This window comes from Artemia franciscana, chromosome 17 (genome assembly GCF_032884065.1).
Source record: "Artemia franciscana chromosome 17, ASM3288406v1, whole genome shotgun sequence".
NCBI classification, from domain to species: domain Eukaryota; kingdom Metazoa; phylum Arthropoda; class Branchiopoda; order Anostraca; family Artemiidae; genus Artemia; species Artemia franciscana.
Window position 1 is genome coordinate 28161306 of NC_088879.1, and position 25411 is coordinate 28186716.

A 25411-nucleotide genomic window follows, 5' to 3' on the forward strand; every position below is an offset into this window, starting at 1 on the left:
TTGTTGATTGGCAGCTTATGCACAATAAATCTACAACTAGCTCAGATAAACCGACTCGTGATATTCTCCAACTTTTCTGAAAACTAGCATTTTACTTAAAACACAAAATTGACCCCCGAAACACAGGATGTTCTCTTACGAGGAGGAAGTTCCATAAGTTGCCTGCAAAAAAATAAAGATTGCTTTATAAGGCTCTGAAAAAGAATATGGGTAACTTATAAGAGTAGACACTGGCGCTAGTGTCGACGAAAAAGTATCAACGTCATCTAGCGTTTGCAACACGTGGCATTTTTTCAGTTTAATAATAAGAATAGCTAATTTAGTTAGTGGAATTGGTAAAATTAGGGTAGTAATAAGTATCTGATCTCAGTTCCTGACAGAAAAACGATTACATAGCTTGATAAAATGCCAAGTGTCACCAGATGCAAGATGGCGTTGATAGTTTTTTGTAATGTCAACACTACCGCCAGTCTCCACTATTATAAGTTGCCCATATTCTTTGAGGCTTTAATAACTTTTAGCTAACAGTTATATTTTATTAATATAGGACATTGAATACAGATTTTATTTCCTACCTCCTGTCAGCTTTCCCATGAGATACTCGTGTATACCATTTTCACATTGATAGAAAACCTTAGGGGTACTTTCACTGTGCCCTTGAGAATTTGGACATAAAAAATTCAATTATTTTCATGAAAATGGAAATAAATAACTAAAGTTTTTTCTCATTTGACAGTTGTTTTTTTTTTAAGACGTGCTTTTTATTTTTCACTCACTAAGGGGACTGGGAGGGGGAGTATACAGCAGGGGGTATAAGAATATGTAGTTAAGGGTTCGTGGCTAGAGAAATCACCTTATTATGCTTTCCAGTGTTTCCACTCCAGACATGAAATGAAAAAAGTGCCATTTCTTGCGTCATATGATCTTTTAAAACGGAATCCTTGAGGGGAATTTATAATAGATATGTAGATATGAGTTGGAGGTTTTGAACGCTACCACTTCTTTCTGCGATCTTTTGGTAGCCTGCTAGCCATGGCAGAAAAGAAATAGAAATAAATAAAAAGACTTGTGATAATCATGCCAAAAAAACCGATTTTCCTTGTGTTTTAATATGGGGAGGGGAATTACAACCTACAATCAAGGTAATTACACATAAATTAGATATTGATATTGCTCTGAATGTTATGATTCGCGTAAAATGAGCCCTATCCCAATATCTAATAATATCTAATTTATTACACATAAATTAGATATTGATATTGCTCTGAATGTTAAGATTTCGCGTAAAATGAGCCCTATCCCAATATAATGTGACCACTTGTTCGATACTTGTGTATCAAACAAGTGGGTTTCATATTAAATCAGGAGTTAAGCAGGGTTGTGTTCTATCCCCCTTTATATGGATCATTTTGATGGACTTTGTCTTAAGGAACACAGGAAGGGCAATGTGACAACACGGAATCAAATGGAGAGGAAACAAATTTCTTGGACTTAGATCATGCTTGTGATTTAAGCATACTATATGAAAGTGTGAGCAAAATGAATGAACTTTTAGAGGCTTTGCGAGTTCATCTTTTCCATAGCAAAAGGTCCAAGAATTTCTTTTGATTCTTTCTAAAACTCCAACTCATTGACGATATGAATAGGCTCATTTGATGCTAGAGCATTAACAGTCTTAGCAACATTGGCTTGTATGGGAGTGCTCTGGTTTGGATCTTCTTCGTAGATGAAGGTCCAACATTTTATTTTGATTCTCTATGCAACTCCAACTAATTAACAATATGAATAGGATCCTTGGATGCTGGATAATTAACAGTCTTAGCCTCATTGGCTGGCTTGGGAGTACTCTGGTTAGATCTTCTCCATAGCAGAAGGTCCAACAGTTTCTTGTGATCCAACTGCAACTTCATAGATCTTCTCTATTACTATTCCTGAATCAGCTAGAAATGGCATTTTTCTCACTTGCAATTTTGGGAAACGCGAGTTTTAATTTTTGATTACTATTGCCTGTAGTTAATTCCTTAATGACAAAATTTTAAATTCAAAATTTTAGAAGACAATAGGTAACTAAAATGCTATTACTTATCAACTTGTTTGCAGTAAGGCTCAATATAAGCTTTGGCTTGAAAAACAGTGTTTTGGGGATCAGGGTAGCCCTCTTCACTAGCCTTTTATTTGAAGGGGGAAACATTTTTTAAATCAAAATAACGATCGTTTACCCGTTGTTTACCCGTGTCATTTAACTAGACACTTGGAAAGCTATAGGTTCTATCACTATATTAGCTCTGTGACTATCTACCTTAGTTTTTCTGCCCTAGGAATGACGCATGGACGGACAATAGATAGACATATCTATTAACAAATAAAAAAAAGACAAATAAAAAAAATCGTATAGGAATTCTAGAAAATTCCCCCAGTGTAAAATTTCCCCTGAAAATTTCACCCCCCCCCCAGAAATCTTCTGGGCGAACAAAAGGCGAAGCGTTACGTGATCCTGAATTGATTTTTCAGGAAGAAAGGGTTTCTGTTAAACGCTATTGCGTCCACCTGGGTCTCAAAGGGAGCTTTTTAACGCCAAAACATCCCAGCTCTCATTGACCCATCAGAGAAATATAGAATTAGTTCTAAGGGAGAGACGAGGGGAGGGTATAGGTAGAAATTTATGTATAATTCCTAGGACAGTATCCAAGATATTTGTTGGGGAGAGGGGTTACGAAAGTAACCTTAAAAGGCGCATTAAAAATGTGAAATTGATATTTATTCCCTTACGATTTCTCGGAATATTCCTGGTCTACACTGTTATTATGAAAGTAAAGAATAAAAATAAACCCCAAAATCAGCAGAATTAATTCCGTAGAGGAGGGGGACTGCCCCTTCTTCATCCACAACTCCGTCTCATGATCGCAGAAACTTCGAAAGATGCTCATTAGATCAGAAATGCCCCCATTCTCATTTATATATTCTCATTATATATTTTCATCTATATTTCTCTGATGGGTCAATGAGAGCTGGGATGTTTTGGCGTTAAAAAGCTCCCTCTGAGAACCGAGGTGGACGCGATAGCGTTTAACAGAAACCCTTTCTTCCTGAAAAATCAATTCAGGATCACGTAACGCTTCGCCCTTTGTTCACCCAGAAGATTTCTGGGGGGTGGGAGGTGAAGTTTTCAGGGGAAATTTTACACTGGGGGAATTTCTAGGATTCCATTTTAAAAGGTCATATGACGCAAGAAATGACACTTTTCATTTCATGTCTGGAGTGGAAACACTGGAAAGCATAATAAGGTGATGCTAGAATAGGTTTGAAAATTAGTGTTAAGAAGACTTAGTCGCTAAGGCTAGGAATAAGTGGAGATGAAAAGGTGACGTTGGGGAACGAAAAGATTTATCAGGTGAACAGCTTTACCTACCTTGGTAGTATTATTAGTAAAGACGGTGGGATCAGTGGAGATGTTAAAAATAGAATAGCCAAGGCTCTGGGTGTTTTTTTTTTTTTTTTTTTTTTTTTTTTTTTTTTTTTTTTTTTTTTTTTTTTTTTTTTTACAGTTAAAAAAAAAAGTTCGAAAGAATAGGAAGATAAGTCTGCATACAAAGATTAGAATTTTGGAAGCTACGGCGATGGCAGTGGTCAAATATGGTCCGGAAGCATGGGTGCTCAGAAAAGCGGATGAATATTTGTTTGATATTTTCCAGAGAAATTGCTTAGGGATTGTTCTGGATACCCGGCTGACCGACCGAATTTCAAACAGTAGGCTGAACCCCGCTTTCTAGAGCTATAATGACAGAAAAACTGGGATGGCTAGGGAACGTTCTGCAGATGAAGGATGACAGATTGTCGAAGATTGTCCTTTTTTGCCAACCGTTTAGGGCTAAACGGAAAGCAGTTCGTCTTCGGATGGGGTGGATGAATCTCATAAAAAAAATTAAGGGAAATGAGAACTTTCTGGGAGGGTGTAAAGAGGGAGGCTTTGAATAGGTTGGGACGGAAGGGGAGCGTGCGTAGCCGCGTTGACCTCTGGTGGCTTGGTGCTACAGTGAGTTGTTATTAATAGTAGTTGTTGTTCGATACGACAATCCCTGGAGAAAAAGGGAGACACATCAGTTCAACCCATCCAAAAAAGGGATCTTCCTTGGGTGGGGAGCCGTAATTATCTATTGTCAGGCTTTCAGTAGTGGTGATTCCAATTGTGTACTTTTAATTCTGATCCTCCTCTAATTTTGAGGTGTTTCAAACTCTTTTCAGTGTCTCCGAAATTTGTTTTTCGCTATAACTTTTACTGCTAAGTCAAGCCTATGTAGTAGCTATGTATCAACGCGAACAAGACCTTCCTCATGACTTTCTGCATAGTAGGAACACCTTTTGTTGCTACTGGTCTTGTTATGCTATCTAGAAAGCCCCACCCCCTGTTCCCCATCAAGTGAATTGCCTGTGATGCTCAGGGTTTTTCACAATTCTAATCTGCCGTAGAGGCATCATAGCGATGTTATTTTTTCCAAAGTTGTCAGAGGAGTTGGAATGATGCGAAGACTGGAGCATTTTTTTGCCATAGCGAATTCTACTCGCTCCGTCATTCAATCATTCACCCATATAATATCTCTTATGGCTGTCTGGTCTGGAGTAGCAATTTGTATGGTAATTTCAAAAGGGTACAAATCCTGGTAAACAAAGCATTTAGGATACTAGGTAAGTATGATAAAGAAAGGAATAGTAGGAGAGAGATACGAAAAAAATGGCCGAATCAGGATAAAATTGATACAGAAATTATTTTTGTACTACTTTGTTCAGAAAAGAGAGTTCTACAACATATCAAAAATCTAAATCTCCATCACTTTGCAAAATTACCTTTTTTCATGTTTTTCTCTGCTATTTTTTTTATTTTTCCGGAATTCGAGAATAAGGAACCATGAAAAGAAAAGCAGCCTGTTGATGGTTTCCTTTTCAAGAAATGATTGTATTATTGTGAATATAACACAAAAATGACTGTTTATTATCAGATTATTTTTATATCTGATTTTTAAAGTTAAAAATACATAAAAAAAACGCACAAGTTACCTATGTTCATAGGGTATTTTTCGAAGATGAGCTTAGATTTTCGTTTCATTTTCACTATTCTCAACAAATAACGATTTCCGAATAGGTGTCTATTCCTAGAGACCTCTATAAAGCCCCTTCTGATATTCAGTTTCTGCTACAACCATGCATTGATCTTGTATGCTCTTTTCAAAGTTGTTTTTTGTTCTCAGCCTTGCAGAGCCACCTATCCGCAAAAAAATTGCGCAGATGGAAAATGTTTTGGAGTCTGAGCAGATATTCAAAGACAGGTGCGTTTTTATGGCACTTGATATTAACCAAGTGACATATAGCGATCGCAAATTCTGTCGGTCTATTGGTCTGTCTGTCTGTCGGTCTGTAGGTCTGTGCTGGTTTTGCTACTTTAGGCACTTCCAGGTAAGCCAGGACGATGAAATTTGGCAGCCATATCAGAGACCGGACCAGATTAAATTAGAAATAGTAGTTTTTCCCGATTTGACGATGTGGGGTGGGGGGAATGGGGGGGGGGCAGTTAATTTGAAAAAAATAGAAAAATGAAGTATTTTTAACTTACGAATGGGTGATGGGATCTTAATGAAATTTGATGTTTGGAAGGATATTCTGTCTCAGAGCTCTTAAATCCTGATCAGATCCGGTGACACTGGGGGAATCGGAGGGGGGAACCTAAAATCTTGAAAAACGCTTAGAGTGGAGGGGTCGGGATGAAACCTGGTGGAAAAAATAATCAGAAGTCCTAGATACGTTATTGACATAACCGGAATGGATCTGAACTGTTTGGGGGAGTTGTGGGGGGGGGGGTTTAATTCTGAAGAATTAGAAAAAATGAGGTATTTTTAACTTACGAAAGAATGATCATATCTTAGTGAAATTCTAAGTTTGAAAGGATATCGTATCTCAGAGCTCTTATTTTAAATCCCGACTGGATCCGGTGACATTGGGGGGAATTGAGGGGGGAACCTAAAATCTTGGAAAACGCTTAGAGTGGAGGGATCGAAATGAAACTTGGCGGGGAAAAATAACCACAAGTCCTAGATACGGGATTGACATAACCGAAACGGATCTGCTCTCTTTGGGGGAGTTGAGGGGGGGGGGGTTTAATTCTAAAAAATTAGAAAAACTATTTATTTTTAACTTACGAAAAAGTGATCGTATCTTAATGAAATTTCATATTTAAAAGGACCTCGAAACTCAGATCTCTTATTTTAAATCCCGACCGGATCCAATGTCATCAGGGGGGAATCTTGGAGGACGCTTAAATTGGAGAGATCAGGATGAAACTTGGTAGAAGGAATAAGCACAAGTCCAAGATGGGTCACTAACATAACCGGACCGGATCCACTCTCTTTGGTGGAGCTTGAGTAATTTGGGAAAATATGAAAAAAGGAGGTATTTGTAACTTACGAACGGGTGATCTTAATGAAATTTGATATCTAGAAGGATCTTGTGCTTTAAAACTTTCATTTTAAATCCCGACCAGATCCGGTGACATTGAAGGGAATTGGAGGGGGAAACCGGAATTCTTAGAAAACGTGAAAATCGAGGCATCTTACGATTGGGTGATCGGATGTTAATGAAACTTGGTATATAGGAGAATCTTATGTCGCAGATGCTCCATTTTCAATTCGAGTTGGATGCGGGACATAGAGGGTTGGAGGGGGAAACAGAAATCTTGGAAACTGGAAATCTTGGAAAACGCTTAGAGTGGAGAGATCGGGATGAAACTTGATGGGAAGGATAAGCACAAGTTATAGATACGAGATTGACATAATTGATACGGATCCGTTCTCTTTGGGGGAGCTGGGGGTTGTTAATTTGGAAAAATTAAAAAAATTGGGGTATATTTAACTTCAGACCGGCTGACCAGTTCTTAATGAAATTTGATATTTAGAAGGAACTCATGTCTCAGAGCTCTTATTTCAAATCCCGACCAGATCTGTTGACATTGGGGGGAGCTGGAGGGGAAACCGGAAATCTTGGAAAACGCTTATAAATGTCGTAGATACGTGATTGACGTAACCGAACTGAATCCGCTCTCTTTGGGGGAGTTAGGTGGTGGGGCTCAGCGCTTTGGTGAGTTTGGTGCTTCTGGACGTGCTAGGACGATGAATATTGGTAGGCATGTCAGGGAGCTTTACAAATTGACTTGATAAAGTCGTTTTCCGCGATTCGACCATCTGGGGGGCTGAAGGGAGAGGAAAAATTAGAAAAATTGAGGTTATTTTAACTTACGAGTGATTGAATTTATGAATTTTGATATTTGGAAGGACCTCGTGACTCAGAGCTCTTATTTTGAATCCCGACCGGCATTAAGCCTCTGATTTTCCTTTTAAAGCAATCTATTGATTCTTAGAATTTTGCTAGAGCTCATACCATATGAGCTCTTGACTCTTCCGACTTCGTCACAAGTGCCATATGAGCTCTCAGCTCTTGTTTTCTTTTTTAATCTTGCCATTGTTTTGTTACGTAACTACTACGGAATAGAAAGGAATTTAAAGAAGGAAATGCGTAAAGGAAATCTACTATACGCTCTTCCTACCTCTTTTTTTGACACATATTTTGTCAGCGCCTTCTACTTGACGAAGCTTGAGTAGAGCCAACATGCTGAATGCAGCACGGTAGACGCAGCTGGACTGAACAAAATTCTTTAGTGGAAGTGACAGTACTACTGCCCGCCAAAAAGCCGTACGTCACTTTTGCAGAAGTGATTGTACCCTTTTATTATTTAGTGGAAGTGAGAGTACTACCGCCCACAAAAAAAGTTGCTGGTCACGTTTGATTTTTGCTGAAGGGAGCTAGTGAGGGCTATCTGTGGAGGGTTTTGTGCTCGAATTTATTGGGACTTGGCTGAAGATTGTCCGATCCAGATCACGGTTTTTCTTGTAATGTATTCACTGACAGTCTACTAATTCCAAAATTTCTCTTCTAGATGGCAGACCCTACCGATGCCTTATGTCTCTTATTTGAGTGACCGATAGACGCCTCAGAATCATCGGTCTTGGCAGAGAATGGAGCCACAGCGATTAACGAAGCTAGCGAAACGCGAGGTACTAGCATCTCTGTCAAGGCAGCGAACCAAGTTCATGTTGCTTGCAGAAAGACTTTCACAAACAAAATGTACCTGTCAAAAATTAAGAATGATAAAAGATGAGCCTTGGCAGAAAATACGGACGCAGAAAAAAAGGTACTGAGACCATCGACTCCCACTTTCAATTTCCAAGAGTGTTGCTTTTTCTGCGCTAAAAGGATAAATGTCGCACTAACTGCAAAAAAAATGTCACCAGTGGTACAAGGTTTGGACCAAAGACTTTGAAGAGAGTGTAAAGGCAGTGTTTAAAAGCCGAAGAAATGACTGGGCAAATAATGTTTCCAGCCGAATATGTATAGTGTCGGACCTGCACGCAGTTGACACCATTCACCATGCAGCCTGTTCTTCTATGTTTCGGTCAAAGAAGAGCATTCCAACCAGATTTATGACGCAAGAACTTCTGGAATGCTCGAAGATGCCGAGCCAGATAAAAAAAACGTCCAAAAAGGGGGAGGCTAGGACACGATGAAAGATATCAGGCGTTTTTGAGGCTGGTCAGTTTTTTCGAAGAAAATGACGAAGTATTATTTACTCTCAGAGAGCTTGTTGCGAAAATGGGCAGTTTTTGAACGGAACAGGCCTTTAACCGTAGTGTAAAAGTACTTGAAGAGCAAGCTCCTGGAATATTTCAAAGACCAGATGGTATTTGCAACTATTGACGGGAAGGCTGACGTGGTGGAATTCAAAGAAAAAGTATCCGAGATACTCCAGAATTTGTATTACTTGGAAGGAACTGATGACGAAGAGAGTGAGAAAATCAAGTTTATTAGAGCAGTAACAAAAATTCTCCAGAATGACATCAAAGGACTGCCAGCATAAAAGGAATCATATATGACAGCAAAGCAGTTATCGTCTGGAACAGCTGGAAGATTCTCTACCTGTTAGCCTTATGGTGTCCTTAGATGAACTTTTTGTTGGAACCAATATTTCCTTCAAAGTACTAGTTATTGGCTATTCCATCTTCCAAGCAGCTCGCCCGCATGCCCTAATTTGTCTGCTGCAACTAGGCTTAGCAGTGCAACTGTATCACCATTTCAAGTCCAGATTTCTTATTGACACTTTACACAGCCATGAATTTTGCTCCTCTCATGCTGAAGTCGAGTAATTTAAACGTTGTGCATCAGCCCATGATGAATCTAGCCCTGTGAGAATTACTTCCAAACATGCTGTGCAGCATGTACCTGACAATGCAGATCACGATGTGTGCATGATAGACGGAAGAAACACTTCCTTGGGATGGCTATACTAGCAGCAGTCACACCGCCTCTCAGTAACAGCCGATCGCCCTTTCCGAAATCTCAAGTTTCATTCAAGGAAGTATCTTAAAAAGGAAAAATTCCCATCTACACTTACCGCATTAGTGAAACTGTGCTTTCAAAGATGCAATATGAGAACATTCTTGACAGAACTTTTAACGATCCGTATGCCTCACTTGATCAGCTGTGGTTAACAACCGGGTTCCTGAATGTCCCAAGGCTGAACTGGAATGGTTTATGCAGTCAGTTTTTCTAACGACATTCACAATGAAACGGGAAACCTTCGCCCTAACGCAAACATCCTGTTTTTGCCCATGATTGATTTCTGGTCTAGTAAGGAATCCTGCCTTTGCTCAATCTTGCGCTTTGTTGCTTGGCAAAGGAGAACATACGGATTCGCACCTGTTCTCAAATATGATCAGCCGCTCTGGTGGAAGTCAATGAAGATCCCGAAGTCCGACACAACGAATGAGCTGAGTAGCATTGTTCTCAAGCAGGGCGGTTTCCATACGATGATCAGTTCCGTCAAACACATAGGACATGTCATGCAAGATTCTGGTCTGAAAGAGGTCCTGGAACTGGTATACCCGCCTGGTGCAGTACCGCACATTCTCTGGAAAAACAATTCCCACAGCTGTTTGTGCTCACATTCTCGTGAGCTCGGTCATATATGCCCGTTTCCTCGAAGACGAGCAAGCGACCTTGACTTCTCTAGACATGTCTACTGTCTTCAGTGACTTCCTAGACTGATACCTCGCAGCCGAAGGTCTCAGTTAGAATCTTCAGCTCAGGCAGCTAGATAACCTTTTCAAGTAGTGACGCCAAGATCTGCAGTCTCAGAGAACGGCTCTTGTTTCAGTATTTTGACATGGTTAGGATACTACTCAAATTCATACGGGCCAAGAGAATGGGCCAGTGGGATCTGCACTTACAACCTGCAATAGAGATGCTTCCGTTTCTAGCTGCATCTGCACATAGCCCCTATGTCAAGTCTGTCTGAATATAGCAGTAAGAGATGGCTAAGCTCCAATCTAGTCACCGAAAAATCTTCGAAGCATTTGAACACGGAGGTCCCACCATTAAAAGATCAGAACGACGCTGTGCCGGGCTCTTGGAAGATCTTTTCATCGAACAAGAGTATATGCAAAGCCTAAAGACGTCGGGCAGTTTTACGACTGGAGGTGGGATGACAGAACAACAGAGAGCCATTTGGGTACTTTAAAGACTAGCATGCCTTGAGATCAACCTCTTCATGCAGAATATGATGAAAATTGGTTGTTCGACAAGTGAACAGCATCGCGACATGAGTTCCAGTAGAAAGAGCTTTACTTCAACGACGTCCAGAAGTTCGTTGGATACTTTTGAGAAGCTTCCCTGTTCAGTGGAGACGATCAGCTTAGAAACGTTGCCAATGGCATAACTTCTTCCCCAGATGTTTATGTTGATGAGGCTGGTGCGGCTGGAAAGGTGATCCTAAGTAAGATGACGGGAAAAACCTTGAAGGAGCAGGTCTTCAAGGAAAAAGACCAAGTAACCCTAATGAATGCCAAAACGGCGGGAGGTCATCCGTGGTAGCGCACATAGGTCCGGTGCTCCTTTTCCAGTGATTTATAATAGTGGCCCAGCGAACTGAACTTCGAGAAGGATACTTCAAGTGCGAACTTAGCACGATTCCTCCTTCTCTTTTTGAAAGTGATGGCTTAATAAGAAAATAAAATAAACCAGAACTTGCGAAAGCGATCTTCGAAGCCTGTTGGAGAGTCTCAGTCACCTTTAAAATCTGCATCTGTGTTTAGCATCGTCTTGGAAGGTGGTTCTCTTCTACATTGAGTTCTATGGAGGGTAGGGCTTCCCTTTAAGGCCATCTTTGCTTCATACGTCCACTATGTACAAGCAATATATACTAGTGCTATTCTTGTGTTTGATGGCTATGAAGGTGACCCAGCAATCAAAGATGCTACCCAATTACGTCGAGCAAGAATGTTTGGTAGCCAAGTCTTTTTCACCGAAGACATGACCTTCTGCCTGAAAGATGAAGAGTTTCTTTTGTGCAAAGCGAACAAAGCACGTTTTCTTAAGCTGATCGGCAACCATTTGAGAGCCATCGGTTTGCCAGTTTTCCACTCGGACGCCTACGTTCTGATTGCAGAAAAAGCAGTAGAAGCTGCTCATATTACAGACACCATCGTGGTTGCTGATGATACTGATGTTTTGGTTCTTTTGATCAAAAGATCAGACGCGTGTTCCAGGCGTTTAAATTTCTCACCCAAAGCTAAGTTTGGTGGTAGCAGCTCAGCTTGGGATATTATTGAGATAAAGCAAAAGCTTGGAACAGATGTCAGCCATCTGATGCTGTTCTGTCACGTCGTGCTAGGCTGTGACACAACCTCTCACATTTATGGAATGGGAAAGGGCAGAGCCGTTCAACTGCTACTTACCAACAAGACTTTCAGGGACAGTGCTTATATATTTGGTGACAAGTTTGCATCACTTGACGATATTGTGGCTGCAGGAGGGCGGGTCTTGCTGCTACCGTACGGTTACCCTAATATTTCAAACCTTGACACTGCCAGAAAACTAATTTTTCACAAAAAAATGAGCACTGCCACCACTTCGTGCACCTACAAGAGTTGTCACCGACTCGGGCAGCAGCGAAGTATCGCTTGCTATGAGTCTACTGTCAAGTTTAGTGTCTTGCTCGGAAACCCAGTAGACCCTTTGGGCTTAGGATGGAAACTGCAGGACAGCGAAATTTTTGCGCAAATAATAATAACAGACCTCCATGCCGCTCCGTCTTAGATGTTGAAAATTATCAAATTCTCTTGTCGTATTGAGGGATGTGATAGTGAAAAGTGTACCTGTACGAAAAACGTACTTGAGTGTACCGTAGCCTGCCGTACCTGTAAGGTAAGTTCGTGGAACAATTCTAAGTTTCAAGGCGAACTTAGTGAAGAAGAAAGTGTGATGACGACAAATTTGTTTCCTACATATAGACGAAGTGCAATTTTTGTACATTTGGTTAATAAGATAAAAGCTTGTTCTCTAAGTTACAACGTACCTTGCTCTAAAAGGTCTAGAGCACTTAGCTGTTTTGTCACTCCTGTTTATTTGTTTTGTTCTTTTAATCTATTTATGTAAATTACCAAATAGACCCTGACAGACAGTAGTAGCAGTTTTTTCAAAATACACAGTTTATTTTCTTTTAAAAAATATGTTTTTTGCTAATGAATAGTTTCTTTTTTTTTGCCAGGCGACGAAATGAACACCAGAAATTAAATCCGCGTCAAAAGTTGACCATAAAAGATGTGTGAAACGCTTAGTTTACATTTTAGAAATTTTTCTCAGTTTTTTAGCAAATAAGTAAAAAAAAGTTCAAAAACAACTTCGCATCGAGCTACAGGTTTAGATTTTTGGTATGTTGTTAAGCGTCTCTTTCTTGTTCGGAAAGTGAAGAAACCATTTTTGTGTCATTTTTTTTCCCGATCAAAACTTATTTTTCTCCTACTAGAAGGACACACGTGCTTGTTTTTGGTCTTTGGATTTGCTTAACGTTAGTGAACTACGGGATTATCAAGCTGTGATTTTGTTTTCTAGTGTACAAATAATCTTGTCCCAAGTTTTTTTTTTTGTATTTTTACCATGCTAATACTAATATTCATGATTACGAGACTAGGTTCTTATAGTTTTTTGGAACTTCTGTGGGGAATTTGTTACCGGGGAGCATCAGGGCAGCAGAATATCTTTTGCTTTTGAAGAGAAAAGTAAAATAGTATTTATTAAATAACGGCTAATTGGATTTTTTTGTTAGGGTGCTGGGAGAGGGCTATTTTGAATGTTGCTTTGGAAGGTTCGTTATGATTGAGGGTAGTAGGGAGGAAGAGTGTTAGGGAGGTGGGGTGGCTGTGAAGAAAGGCCTGGTAGCAATGAGAATGAGGTGTGGTGGTAGGGGGTTGTGGTATGGTGTGTTACGTCAATGATACTGTTCAAAAAATCTGGTTTGTAGTTTGGCTTTTTTGTTCTTTTTTTCTATTGTATTCTTTATGTATTAATTTAAGAGTTTATGAAAGTTGCTAGTACCTTGTACTGCACGCTTGCAAAAATGTTAGTTTTTTCTTAAGTTCAGCCTTCGTATTTTCTCACTATAGAGCGTTTTGCAAAGTTCGTAATTGAACTTTTACGTACTATGGGCTGTGTTTTCTCAGCTTTTGCTGCAACCATGATTAATACTAATTTATCCTTCAGTCAAAAATTTTAAATATTAAATTTTACCTGTAAGACTTAAAACCCAAATTTGTGAAACTGCTTACTACAGTTGTTCATTTTTGAAACTGCAGTTAATATCCTGGTCAGCTGAAATGGACATAGTAAGGTGTTCTACTAAGACTCCATCCGTGTCAGCAATCACACACTGGCTGTTGAAGAAAAATGTAGTAAATTCTTTGGGTGGAATAAAAAGCACTGATATTGGGGAGAAATCAATTACCGTTTTTGATGAGGAAACGCCTGATCTAGCATTTTGTTTTGTAGTTATGGAAATATTTCATAAAAAAAGAAGGTAATTTTGATAAGTGAGTCTCATACAGACATGTTTGATTTAACATTTTTTTAACATTTATAGTCGTTTTGTCAAAAACGTAAACCTTAAATCTAAATTTCTGCAAACTGATAGGTTATTTCTTAGGACATAGGTGAAAATTAGATACATGTATCTGTTATTTTGGTAAAGCTTTTGTATCTGCGTTGCTAAGGGGCATGCAGTGGAGTAAATTCTTGAAAATTTATGGGGGAAGGTAGAATCTATTCTTGAAAATCAAGGGGGGTGGTTTCTCAATCTAGAGGGGATTTTTTTTTTCAATAAAATGCAAAAGGAGCTTCTATGAATGAAATACCCCAAAGATCTTATTTATCAAAATCTGGGGGATGGGCACGTGAGCCCTGTCCATCCCCTACCCCCAATTGACGCCACTTGGTGCTTAAAATTCAAAGATAAGAAAACAAATTTTAAGCCATCAAGTAAAAGTAAGTAGTTTTACCTTTGGAGTTCGAGAACATTTGTGAATATTACTTACACAATCATTAGAATGTAAATTCTAAAATGCATCATTGTAAGTCACGAAGGAAAAAGATGTGTCTTTTGAGTTAAAAGGGAATAGAGGAATGCGAATTTTGAGTGTGGTAACTTTAAAGGCGTTATGTAACACAAAATCAATTTATAGGTGGGCAGAAAGCTGTTAATAAGGATTAGTTGTTTTTGCAAAGAGGAGTATCTAATCGTCTAAGGTATAACAAGGACCTTGTTGATAAAAAAGAATTTTTATGTATAAACAGGAAAAAACAGAAACATCTAAATATGTCGAGAAGCATAAAAGACAAGAAAAAACAATTTGAACCAACCAATAGTCTTTGCTTGATTTAAGAGAATAAGGCGTAAATTAAGTTTGAAGCAAAATGTTCTACGCCTTTTCAATTTCTACGGCTGAATTGAAAAAAAGAATTGAAAAAATTGAAAAAAAAAGAATTGAACAAATTGAAAAAAGAAGGGTTACATGAAAATCGGAACAATTAAAAAGAATTGTTGAGTTACTCCATATATGAAATTTTTGGGATTTTCGCATCAAAGCGCTTAATTGCCCTACTTGCCGTTGTACAACTATATAACCGTATACGGTTGTTGGAGATTTCCATGAAAAAAAAGGATTAATATCCCAAATGAAGGACATTTGTGGATCAATGAGCGATACAAAAATTTTCTTTTAAGAAAAAATTATGCTAAAATGCACTTCACTAATAATTGTAGGCTCAAACAATTAGGCACTCCCTCCCTCACAAATTTCGTTAGTGTAATAATTTTAGTGCTTCATCAGGCATTTGCACTGCTTTCATAATTAGTGTTTACGTTTATCGCAAAAAAATATTTAAGGCTACTCTACAGTTTAACCCTTTATAGTCAAAATACAGCTATCTTCAATACGGATTCATCGTTAGGAATGCGTTTTGATTTTGTGGGGTCAGGTTATTTTAAACACACTTTTTAGATTTTCTCCTCTTAAGGCTATTGTCGGGATTCTCCTTCCAGATTTTGCATTTGGATTAATGACCCCGTTTTTGTTTATTGTTAACTTTTGCCAGAACACTTGCATGTTGTTCATCATGACAATTCATTGTTTCCCTTAGAACTTTACAGGCCATTTATGTTTATTTGTTATTTACATTCCTGTTTTTCATCGTTGCTCAATGTCTTTCAAATTCGATGATGCTTTTGCTAATGTGTCAGGCATGAGAAACATCAATTCATTTGTTATTAGATTCACTAACATGAAAACAAATTTCAGTTTGATTTATCGGATATTCTTTTTTAAACCTTTCAATAAATATTACTATATGTTAATACTCCGTATTATGGAAAAGGATAAACCACTAAAATCTGCTCCCTAAACTTCATCTTATTGTTTATAGGATGTAAAATTTGAAATTTGTAATATTTCGAAATTATTGTTTAATTGCCAGTAAAAAATAAAAATTTATAATTGACAATGCTGGTAAAGAATGTTTATAAAAGCAAAAAAGCTCTTTCTGAAATGTAAAAATTGTCTCACCTTTTAACTAAAAGCAAAGTTTAATTGTTTTGAAATATTTGCTGGGAACATTTTAAGTTAAATTAAAAAAAAGAGAAGAAATGTTAGTCAGATTTCGATCTGGTAGCCATAGCTTTTTCGTTTTCTTTGATCTCAAAAAGCAGAATTTAAAAACAAAAAACATCAAAAATCATTAAACAAAGCTATGAATGATGTAAAAACAGTGTTCATAGACTGGAAACAATTGGTTCAGTTTTAGAAATAGAGCAGCCTTATGAGATGGCTCAAGTGATTATATTAAATCACTAACTTTAAGAATAATGTCGTCCGGATAATTTTTTTCTTTCGACTGATGAATCCTGTTTATTGGAGCTATGTGCCACAAAACGTATTTTAACGACAAAAACTTGTCATTCCGGAATATTTAATGGAAAGCAAAACTGGCCTATAAGACCGACTAGTGAAAATTATTGAGACTATTCCCAAAAAAGCAAGTTATTATGAAAATTGGTCACATTTCCTTTGTCCTAATCAAATTATGTCAATTAATTGGTCTCAGTTACGATTTCGAACGATTTATAAAAACACAATTTATTTCGCAAAATTATTGGCTTAGAAAATAAAGAAAACAGTAACATTCAAAAATATATGCGAAAGTTAGAAAAAAACGAATATCCCCATTGAATTCTTGGCAAAGCAAAGCTCCTGGTGGCTAGCGCTTTGCTTCACATCACTCCATGGTCGAAGAAAAAAAAAACATATTCAAAAGCTAAAAGCAAGCCAGATTTGCTAGCCACCATGCAAATAACGCCCTTGTGGAACTTGAATGACACTCTCTTTATTTGAAAAATACTAATTTTTTATATAATTGATAGTGTCGGTAAATATCAGCCAGCCAATTGTCTCGTGACTCGTTGGAACTTAAGGAAACGTTTTTCTTTGTTTTTAGGAGGTTTTGCTAAGAAGGAGAAGGGGTAAATTGCTTGCCTTTTCTTTAGTTATCATGAAATGGTATACGCTACGTTTTTTCTTTTTTATGCCTATCGTCCGAAAGGCTCTTTGGTTAATTATCTAATAAACTTAGTTTTAATTTAATTTTCTAAAATTTTTAATTTCATTTCGTTTCTTTAAATAGCGGTTCAAACAGGGATAAGTCCTTTTATTAGACTGTGAAAAAAAAAAAAAAAATACTGGATATTTCGGTCACATATACAGTGATTGTGATCAAGTGGAAATATCCAGTATATTTTATTGTTTTTTATTGTCTAATAAAAGGATTTATTCCTATTTGAACTGTTATTTATCGTCATGGAAAGGCAGTGTGGTCTTTGAAAATACCTATTTCGTTTCTTTTATTATAATGTCAATTTCGTTTTTTTATTTTCTCAATAATTTCATTTTAATGTAGATGGGATATCCAGAACCATACGTGGCTTGTAACTGAAGCTTTACATCCTTTAGTTGTTGAAGTAGACTTTCAGAGAGGCGGTAACACGGTTTTCAAGTCTGTTAATTTTGCTGGTTACATTGGTGTGCTGACTGGAATGAAGCCTGTAAGTTAAGATTTTTTTCGTCGTCACAGGCTACTATTTTATTATTCATTATTTTTTTTCTTTTTATAGATTGTAGAACTAAATTGTAATTGTAGAACATGTAGAACTTGTGCATATTCTCTAGTGCTCAATAGGAAAAAGGTATTTTAATTACTTGTAACAAGTTTGAACAAGCTATGCCTTGATATGAATTGCTCGAGAATGGAGACTAATTTCACTGTAACAACAGAAAACTGCTAAACTTTGAGTGTGAAGGATATTCTAAAGTGTTTATTTTACAATAAGCTTGTTCAAATTGTTTTCTAAAAATGTTGTTTGTCATTAATGACATGATAGAAATATCCTAGTGAAAATAAAAAGTAAATTGCCAGTCAACTGATTTTATGTTAAGACTCCCGTAAATTTAAACTGCCGGCTTTGTTAGGTTTGTTTTGAAAGAATCGTATCTTAAAGACTTTATAACCATCTCTTTAATTTTTAAAATATCAGCTGCTAAATAAAAAATCTCTCCTTTTATCCGAATGCACAAGAAATGTATGCAGCGCGAACACGTTATGTGACATTTATTGCTAAAAATAATAGAACAAAACAGTAGCAACAATTAATGAATTAAACCTATACCATGATAACGTAATTTGGATAGAACCTAGTCTGTAATACCCAGAAATCAAAGAGTATGGCAACTTATAATAGCCGTCCATGGCGCTAGTGCCTAAAAGAATCGCCGACTATCTAGCCTTTGGCGTTTCTTGGCGTTTTTCAGAAAATGAGATCAAATACGTATTATTAAACTAAATTTGCCAACTATACTAACTTTGCCCTTTTATTACACTGAAAAAATGCTAAGAAGTATTAAATTATAGATGGTGTGGATGATTTTGTTGACACTACTACCAGTTTCTAGCCTTATAAATCACCAATACTTTTTGCTTAGCAATGATCAATGTGCTCCATACTTAACCTAGGGAATCTCTCCGACTATCAATTAGTATAATAACATGCCCCTGGTCGCAGCCGGTTATCAGCCATTGTTGAGAGATATCAGTCACACTTATCATCTCAAATTGTTCGTCTATCCAAATATAATATCTCGTTGACCCTTCAGTGTTTTATTAAATTTTTTAAAATTCTTCAGTATTTTCTTTAAGACATAAGGACACTTCGTTCAAGCATTCGTTCTGTTTCGTTCATTTGCATACGGCATGTATAGTAGCCATATTTCTCTAACACTCCCTATGTATTGTCTTTTTTCTTGCAATATTTATCTTCGTAATTTTGCTTTATATAATTTATAAGTGTTCATTACACCCCTCCAATCCCTCTAAGCTGTCTTCCCTTTTCATCCCTCCCATGAAGTTCCAATCTCATTTAAATCCTTTATCTTTTCTAATGACCTCTTCACTTGAGTGACCCCTTATGATGGCAACCTGTCATCCTTCAGCCGTGAAGCACACCTCTCATTTCAGCCTGTACTTTCTTTAGCTCTTCTTTTTCACTTGAGTACTTAGTGATTTCCTGAAAAAAAAACATACCAATGATTAACGATTAAAAACTGACTTTAAAATGTAAAAAAGACTGAATTAAAATAACAGGATGCCCCTTGGAAAGTAGACGACTAATAAATAACGATATATTGAAGTGGATGCGCACCCTAGTGGCCACAGGTTTACCAATATTGAAGCTACAAAGATTTATTTCAAAATAAAGGGGGAGGGCACTTTTTTTGTCAAGGAAAATACCCCAAAAGATGTCTTTGAAAATCTCAAAATATGGAGTCTCCCTCCAGTTGGCGCTTCTGTACATAACAACGTGTTTTGAGGGCACCAAGTTTGCCCAATTTTACCCTGAGCCATCTAGATTTTGCAGACGACATCGGTTTTTTGTCTGTGACCGTGGCAGAAGCCCAAGAAATGCTTACCAAGGAATGGAAAAAGTATAAAAACTGCTAAAAAACTATAAAGAAAAAAGTATAAAAGCTGCTAAAAAGTATAAAAACTGCTAAAAAAAAAGTATAGCTCGAACTCATGACACTACGATTATGAAACCTACGCTCTACCGACTGAGCCACCGAGGCTTTTACGTTATGGAAGATTATTCATTTTGAGACAATATAGAAAAAGAGAAATACAGCAAACTCAGCCACTTGTTAATTTCTTTGTCTTTTAATTGAGGTCGAACCCCTTCTTATACGTAATAATTTATGTTCGTTTTAAGTTTTAATGTTGCTACTTGCTTTCAGTTGAAAAAAAACTTTTTTTTTATTTAGTTATTATACAAAATGAATCACTTATTATTTCTTTGCATTGGAAATAATCACTTTATTTCTCTGCATTGGTCCAATTTACCTTTCATAATTCTCTTAAAGATTCAACTTAACACTCATAGCTATTCTTCAGTCCATCATCTGAAAAAAGCCATTATTTGCCGATTGCTGCTGCTACTTTGACTGCAAATGTCCTGGGCAGCCATTTCCCCCTGGAAATTTGGGACTATGAGAAGACAGCAGAGTAGGCAAAAAATCCGGAAAAAATGCGTGTCGCCCTATTCTTGGCTGCCTGCTAATAGATTTTCACCCTCAGTGAATTTTGAAATAAAGTGATTCTTGAAGAATGATGAGATTAGTTATAAAAATCTGAAGACTCGAAGTCTTCGGAAGGACAAAAAATGTATAATTTGTTAAGAGCCTCAAATTGAGAAGAGTTCTGTTGATGTTTAAAAATTTAACACTGCGTCCAGTAACCTATCAGAATCAAGTCATCGCGAGATCAATGTCAATTATTAACAGGAGCATCATTTTAAAGCAGTGTTTATGCAGAATTTGAATTTCGCTTTGGCAGCCAGATTTTACGTCTCCCAATGAAAGAAAAAAAAAAAAAAAAAAAAAAAAAAATCACGCATCCGTGGTCTCTCTTCTGGGAAAAAGAAGAAGCAAAATTCCATATTTTAGAACATAGTTGTTCAAGAACTCCACAGTAGAGTTCTAAGGTATACCGAATCTAATGATGTCACTAATCACAAAATAACCATGTGGTGCTATGTAACGGGCAACAATTTCTTCAGGGTACATGTGCAATCAGAGGTAGGTGGTTTTCAGATGCTCAGCAGGAAGTAAACTTTTTTTTTTTATAACTGAGGCCTAATGGCAAGTGATTACATTCCATTATAGAGATTGCATGCAGTCAATCGGTTTCATCAAAAGGGAGACGAGTTTCATCCCTAATTTGATACATATACCCTGTTTTGTCTCACCGCGGGGGGGTTGAGTTGAAATTTTCATGAATTTTTGGGGAGAGGGGGGCAAAGGGAATTTTGTATTGTTGAGAAGGGGGCAAACTAATTTTTCTCTGATTCTCATTAAAGAACGCTACGATTTTCAGATTTTTTTTCCTTGCCTGTTGCCCGACAAGCTCTTTGGCTTAATATGTAATATATAAGTCCATGGCCGAAGTGATAAAGGTATTTGGAGATCTTAGACAAATATTGGAACATTGGAACCATTTTATGACTGAGGCCTAAAGGCAGGTGATTACATTCCATTATAGAGATTGCATACAGTCAGTCGGTTTCATCAAAAGGGAGACGAGTTTCATCCCTAATTTGTTGCATATGTCCTGTTTTGTCTCAAGGCTGGGGGGTTGAGTTGAACTTTTATGGATTTTTTTTTTTGGGGGGGGGGGTAAAGGGAACTTTGTGTTGTTGAGAAGGGGGCAAACTATTTTTTTTCTGGTTCTCATAAAAGAACGCTGCGGTTTTCAGATTTTTTTTTATACCTGTTGTCCGACAAGCTCTTTGGCTAAATATATAGTATATAAATCCATTGTCGAAGTGATAAAGGTATTTGGAGATCTTAGACAAACATTGGAACTATGAATCGGCCAATTATGTAGACGCTTTTAGAATTCCTGATGGTTACGATATCAACACCTCCACTAAAGATGCGACTCATCTTAAACAATACCTTGCCACTGGAAGAGACCCTCTCAATGCCTTCTTGGGTACTGAGTGTCTCATTCATTCCCGAGTTTAAAGCAATGTTTAAAGCTTAAACTTGAGTATGAATGACTCGGTATGAAAAGCTTAAAACTTGGGTATGAGTTGAGGCTGAATGCTTCAAGTTTAAAGCAGCGATAGAGACTGCATCTCCTTTGTTTTATGACAGGAAATGTATTGATAACCCTGACAGGCACCGATGTCGGTGTGATTCAAAATAGCATTGCACTTGAGAATTACGGGGGAGGGAGAGGCGCTTTGGAACTGCAGGCTGTACCATATTATCGTAGATCGTGCAGTTGTATAAAATAAAGATCTTACCATCGTGACGCATGTCTGCAAGGGTCCTTTGTAATGTTGTAAATAATCTTAAAAATAAATGTTGTAATGTTGTTAAGCTTAGTTATAAGAAGTTGCTTCTTGGATATTAATAATTTCGGGTGGTCACTTGCAGGGCTGAATCCAGGATTTTTACTAAGGGGGAGAGGGGGTACAAAAGATTTTTTTTTGGGGGGGGGTGCATAAATACTCTAAAAAACGCATAAAAAATTTGTTCATATTTATTTTTGTTACGTTTTTTACGAGTCGGAAAGACATTTCGGGGGAGGGGGGTTCAAACCTCCTAACCCCTGGATATGGCCTTGGTCCCTTGTAGCAAATTTTTGGGCAAGGGATGAACGAGTACATAGATTGTCATTGGTTTGCTTTCAAGAATTTTTGTGTTTAAAATTGAAACAAGATAGGATGCATGTTTGTGAAAAACATGCCAGATGTACATAGCGTTTTTTCTATAAGTAAGAATTTGGGCATAAATGAGGTATAAAATTTTGATTGTTTTCCAAAAATTGTCATTTTAGAAGTTAAAGTATGAAACAATTGACTTTTTATGGCACTTGGTATCTACCAAGTGACATATAGCGATCGCAAATGTCTGTCTGTCTGTCCCGGTTTTGCTACTTTAGACACTTCCAGGTAAGCTAGGACGATGAAATTTGGCAGGCGTATCAGGAACCAGACCAGATTAAATTAGAAATTGTTGTTTTCCCGATTCAACCATCTGGAGGGGAGTGGGGGGACGGTTAAATCGGAAAAATTAGAAAAAATGAGGTATTTTTAACTTACGAACGGGTGATTGGATCTTAATGAAATTTGATTTTTGGAAGGATATCGTGTCTCAGAGCTCTTATTTTAAATTCCGACCGGATCCGGTGACATTGGGGGGGGGGGGGGGGCTAAAATCTTGGAAAACGCTTAGACTGGAGGGATTGAGATGAAACTTGGTGGGAAAAATGATCACAAGTCCTAGATACGTGATTGGCACAACCGGAAAGGATCCACTCTCTTTGGGGGAGTTGGGGGGGGGGTCAATTCCAAAAAAAGCGATATTTTTAACTTACGAAGAAGTGATCGGATCTTAATGAAGTTTCATATTTAGAAGGACCTCGTAATTCAGATCTTTTATTTTAAATTCCGACCGGATCCAGTGTCATTGGGGGGGGGGGGACTGGAAATCTTGGAAAACGCTTCAAGTGGAGAGATCAGGATGAAACTTGGTGGGAAGAATAAGCGGACCGAATCCGCTCTTTTTGCTGGAGCTGGGGGGGGGGAATGGTTCGGAAAAATTAGAAAAAACTAGGTATTTGTAACTTACGAACGGGTGATCAGATCTTAATGAAATTTGATATTTAGAAGGGTCTTGTGCTTTAGAACTCTCATTTTAAATCCCGACCACATCCAGTGACAATGGGGGGAGTTGGAAGGGGAAACCGGAAATCTTGGAAAACGCTTAGAGTGGAGAGATCGGGGTGAAACTCGATGGAAAGAATAAGCACAAATTATAGATACGTGATTGACATAATTGGAACGGATCCGTTCTCTTTGGGGGAGCTGGGGGTTGTTAATTTGGAAAAATTAGACAAATTGAGGTATTTTTATCTTAAGAACGGGTGACCGGATCTTAATGAAGTTTGATATTTAGAAGGAATTCATGTCTCAGAGCTCTTATTTCAAATCCTGACCAGATCTGTTGACTTTGGGGGGAGTTGGAGGGGGAACCGGAAATCTTGGAAAACGCTAATAAATGTCGTAGATTCGTGATTGACGTAACCGGACTGAATCCGCTCTCTTTGGGGGAGTTAGGGGGTGGGGTTCAGTGCTTTGGCGAGTTTGGTGCTTCTGGACGTGCTAGGACGATGAAAATTGGTAGGCGTGTCAGGCAGCTGCACAAATTGACTTGATAAAGTCGTTTTCCCCGATTCGACAATCTGGGGGGGGGGGGGGCTGAAGGGAGAGGAAAAATTAGAAAAATTGAGATATTTTTAACTTACGAGTGGGCTATCGGATCTTAATGAATTTTGATATTTAGAAGCACCTCGTGACTCAGAGCTCTTATTTGAAATCGCAACCGGCATTAAGCCTCTGATTTTCCTTTTAAAGCAACCTGTTGTTTCTTAGAATTTCGCTAGAGCTCATACCATATGAGCTCTTGGCTCTTGGCTCTTCCGACCTCGTCACAAGTGCCATATGAGCCTTTTGCTCTTGTTTATCCTCAAAGTTATGAGTATGGTAGATATTTTTTTTTAGAATTAAAATGGAACTTGACAATTTCTGAGGTAGCATTTTTGACCTATACTAAGGCTGTATGCCTTTATTTACCACCAACGGTATTTTGATGAAAGCTGACAAAGAACTATTACAACTTAACTTCTGCTCTGAATAGTAAACTTAAGCTTAAAATGTATTTAAGAAACAAATTTAGAGTTTTTAGAGATTGTTTATCAGTAAAAAGCTAATTATATAAAACTAGCAGCACAAGCTGCTGGTTTACAGGCCTAAAAATAAAAACAAACCTGTAAAATATACTATGTTGTGAGGACCATAATCCTACTGACTGTGTCAATTGGCTAGCATTTACCAGCCAAGCTAAATTTATCTATTAAGATATTTTACTTTACAAATAAATTGAATATGCCTTTTTTCAATTATTTTAAAGAGAGTGGTCACAGATTGCTCTGATCCGTTTTCTTCGGTAAACGTATTGCGTTTATACCAACCGCCGTATTTTACCTCTCAATTAATTATGGCTCTATTATATTTAAGGACGCGTTTTCAATTTCTCTCGATGAAAGATTTCAACTGAATGGTGGCTATATCGGTATTCTGGAATGGATTTTTGGGAAGAGAGACCAGAAGTGGGCCGGTTTCCTTCTTCGTGAAATCATGGAAAAAGTACCAAATTTCGAAACTGCTGTGGAAAAAGCCTCTAATGCTCCATTGCTAGCACCAGTTTATTTAATTATCAGCGGTACAAAGCCTGGAGAGGTAAGTTACTATATGTGAATCTCAGTTATCAAACAACTAAGTGTCCGATATTTCTGTAGCCTTAAGCCCTGTCTTAAGCGAGTGTACAGGCTTTTATTCGTGAATAATATTAATAAGTATCGTTTTTTTTCTGTGGGTAATAGCGCAGATAAGGTGAATAGCGCTACTAACGTTGAGATAGACTACTACCTTTATATTTTCCTTATTCGACTTAGTGTTGAAGTAATACCCTGTTTAAACCTCAGAATGGCTATTGGTTTGAAAAGAGAGGAAGTACTCATCCGGTTGAATTCGAAGTACCTCAAGGATCGGTTTTGGGTTCGACGCTGTTTTTAATTTATGTTTAAAACCTTTTCTTTGCAGTTAAAATTTGTGTATCGAAAATATATTGCGTCTTTGTCAACAGGCCAATCAGGATTTCTCGACGCATGAATCTGGATCTGTTGATGGTCTTGTGGCTTTCGCAGGTGATACCACCCTAACCACTTTGGCTAAAAATGAGTCTAGTCTGAAGCTGAATCTGATATTTCTTTTCGAGCGTGTTGTGTTGCGGCTTGAGGTGGACCATCTTGTATTAAA

The 25411-nt window shown here is 37.8% G+C and overlaps 1 protein-coding gene across 1 annotated transcript in view; it reads left to right on the forward strand.

Annotated features, from left to right (window-relative positions):
- The window catches only part of LOC136038105 (acid ceramidase-like), a 54553-nt gene that overhangs the window by 9351 nt on the left and 19791 nt on the right, over positions 1-25411 (forward strand). Inside the window, exons 4-5 of the mRNA XM_065721120.1 lie at positions 17377-17521; positions 24611-24832. Coding sequence (XP_065577192.1) covers positions 17377-17521; positions 24611-24832 — 367 coding nt within the window. The remainder of the gene's footprint in view (positions 1-17376; positions 17522-24610; positions 24833-25411) is intronic.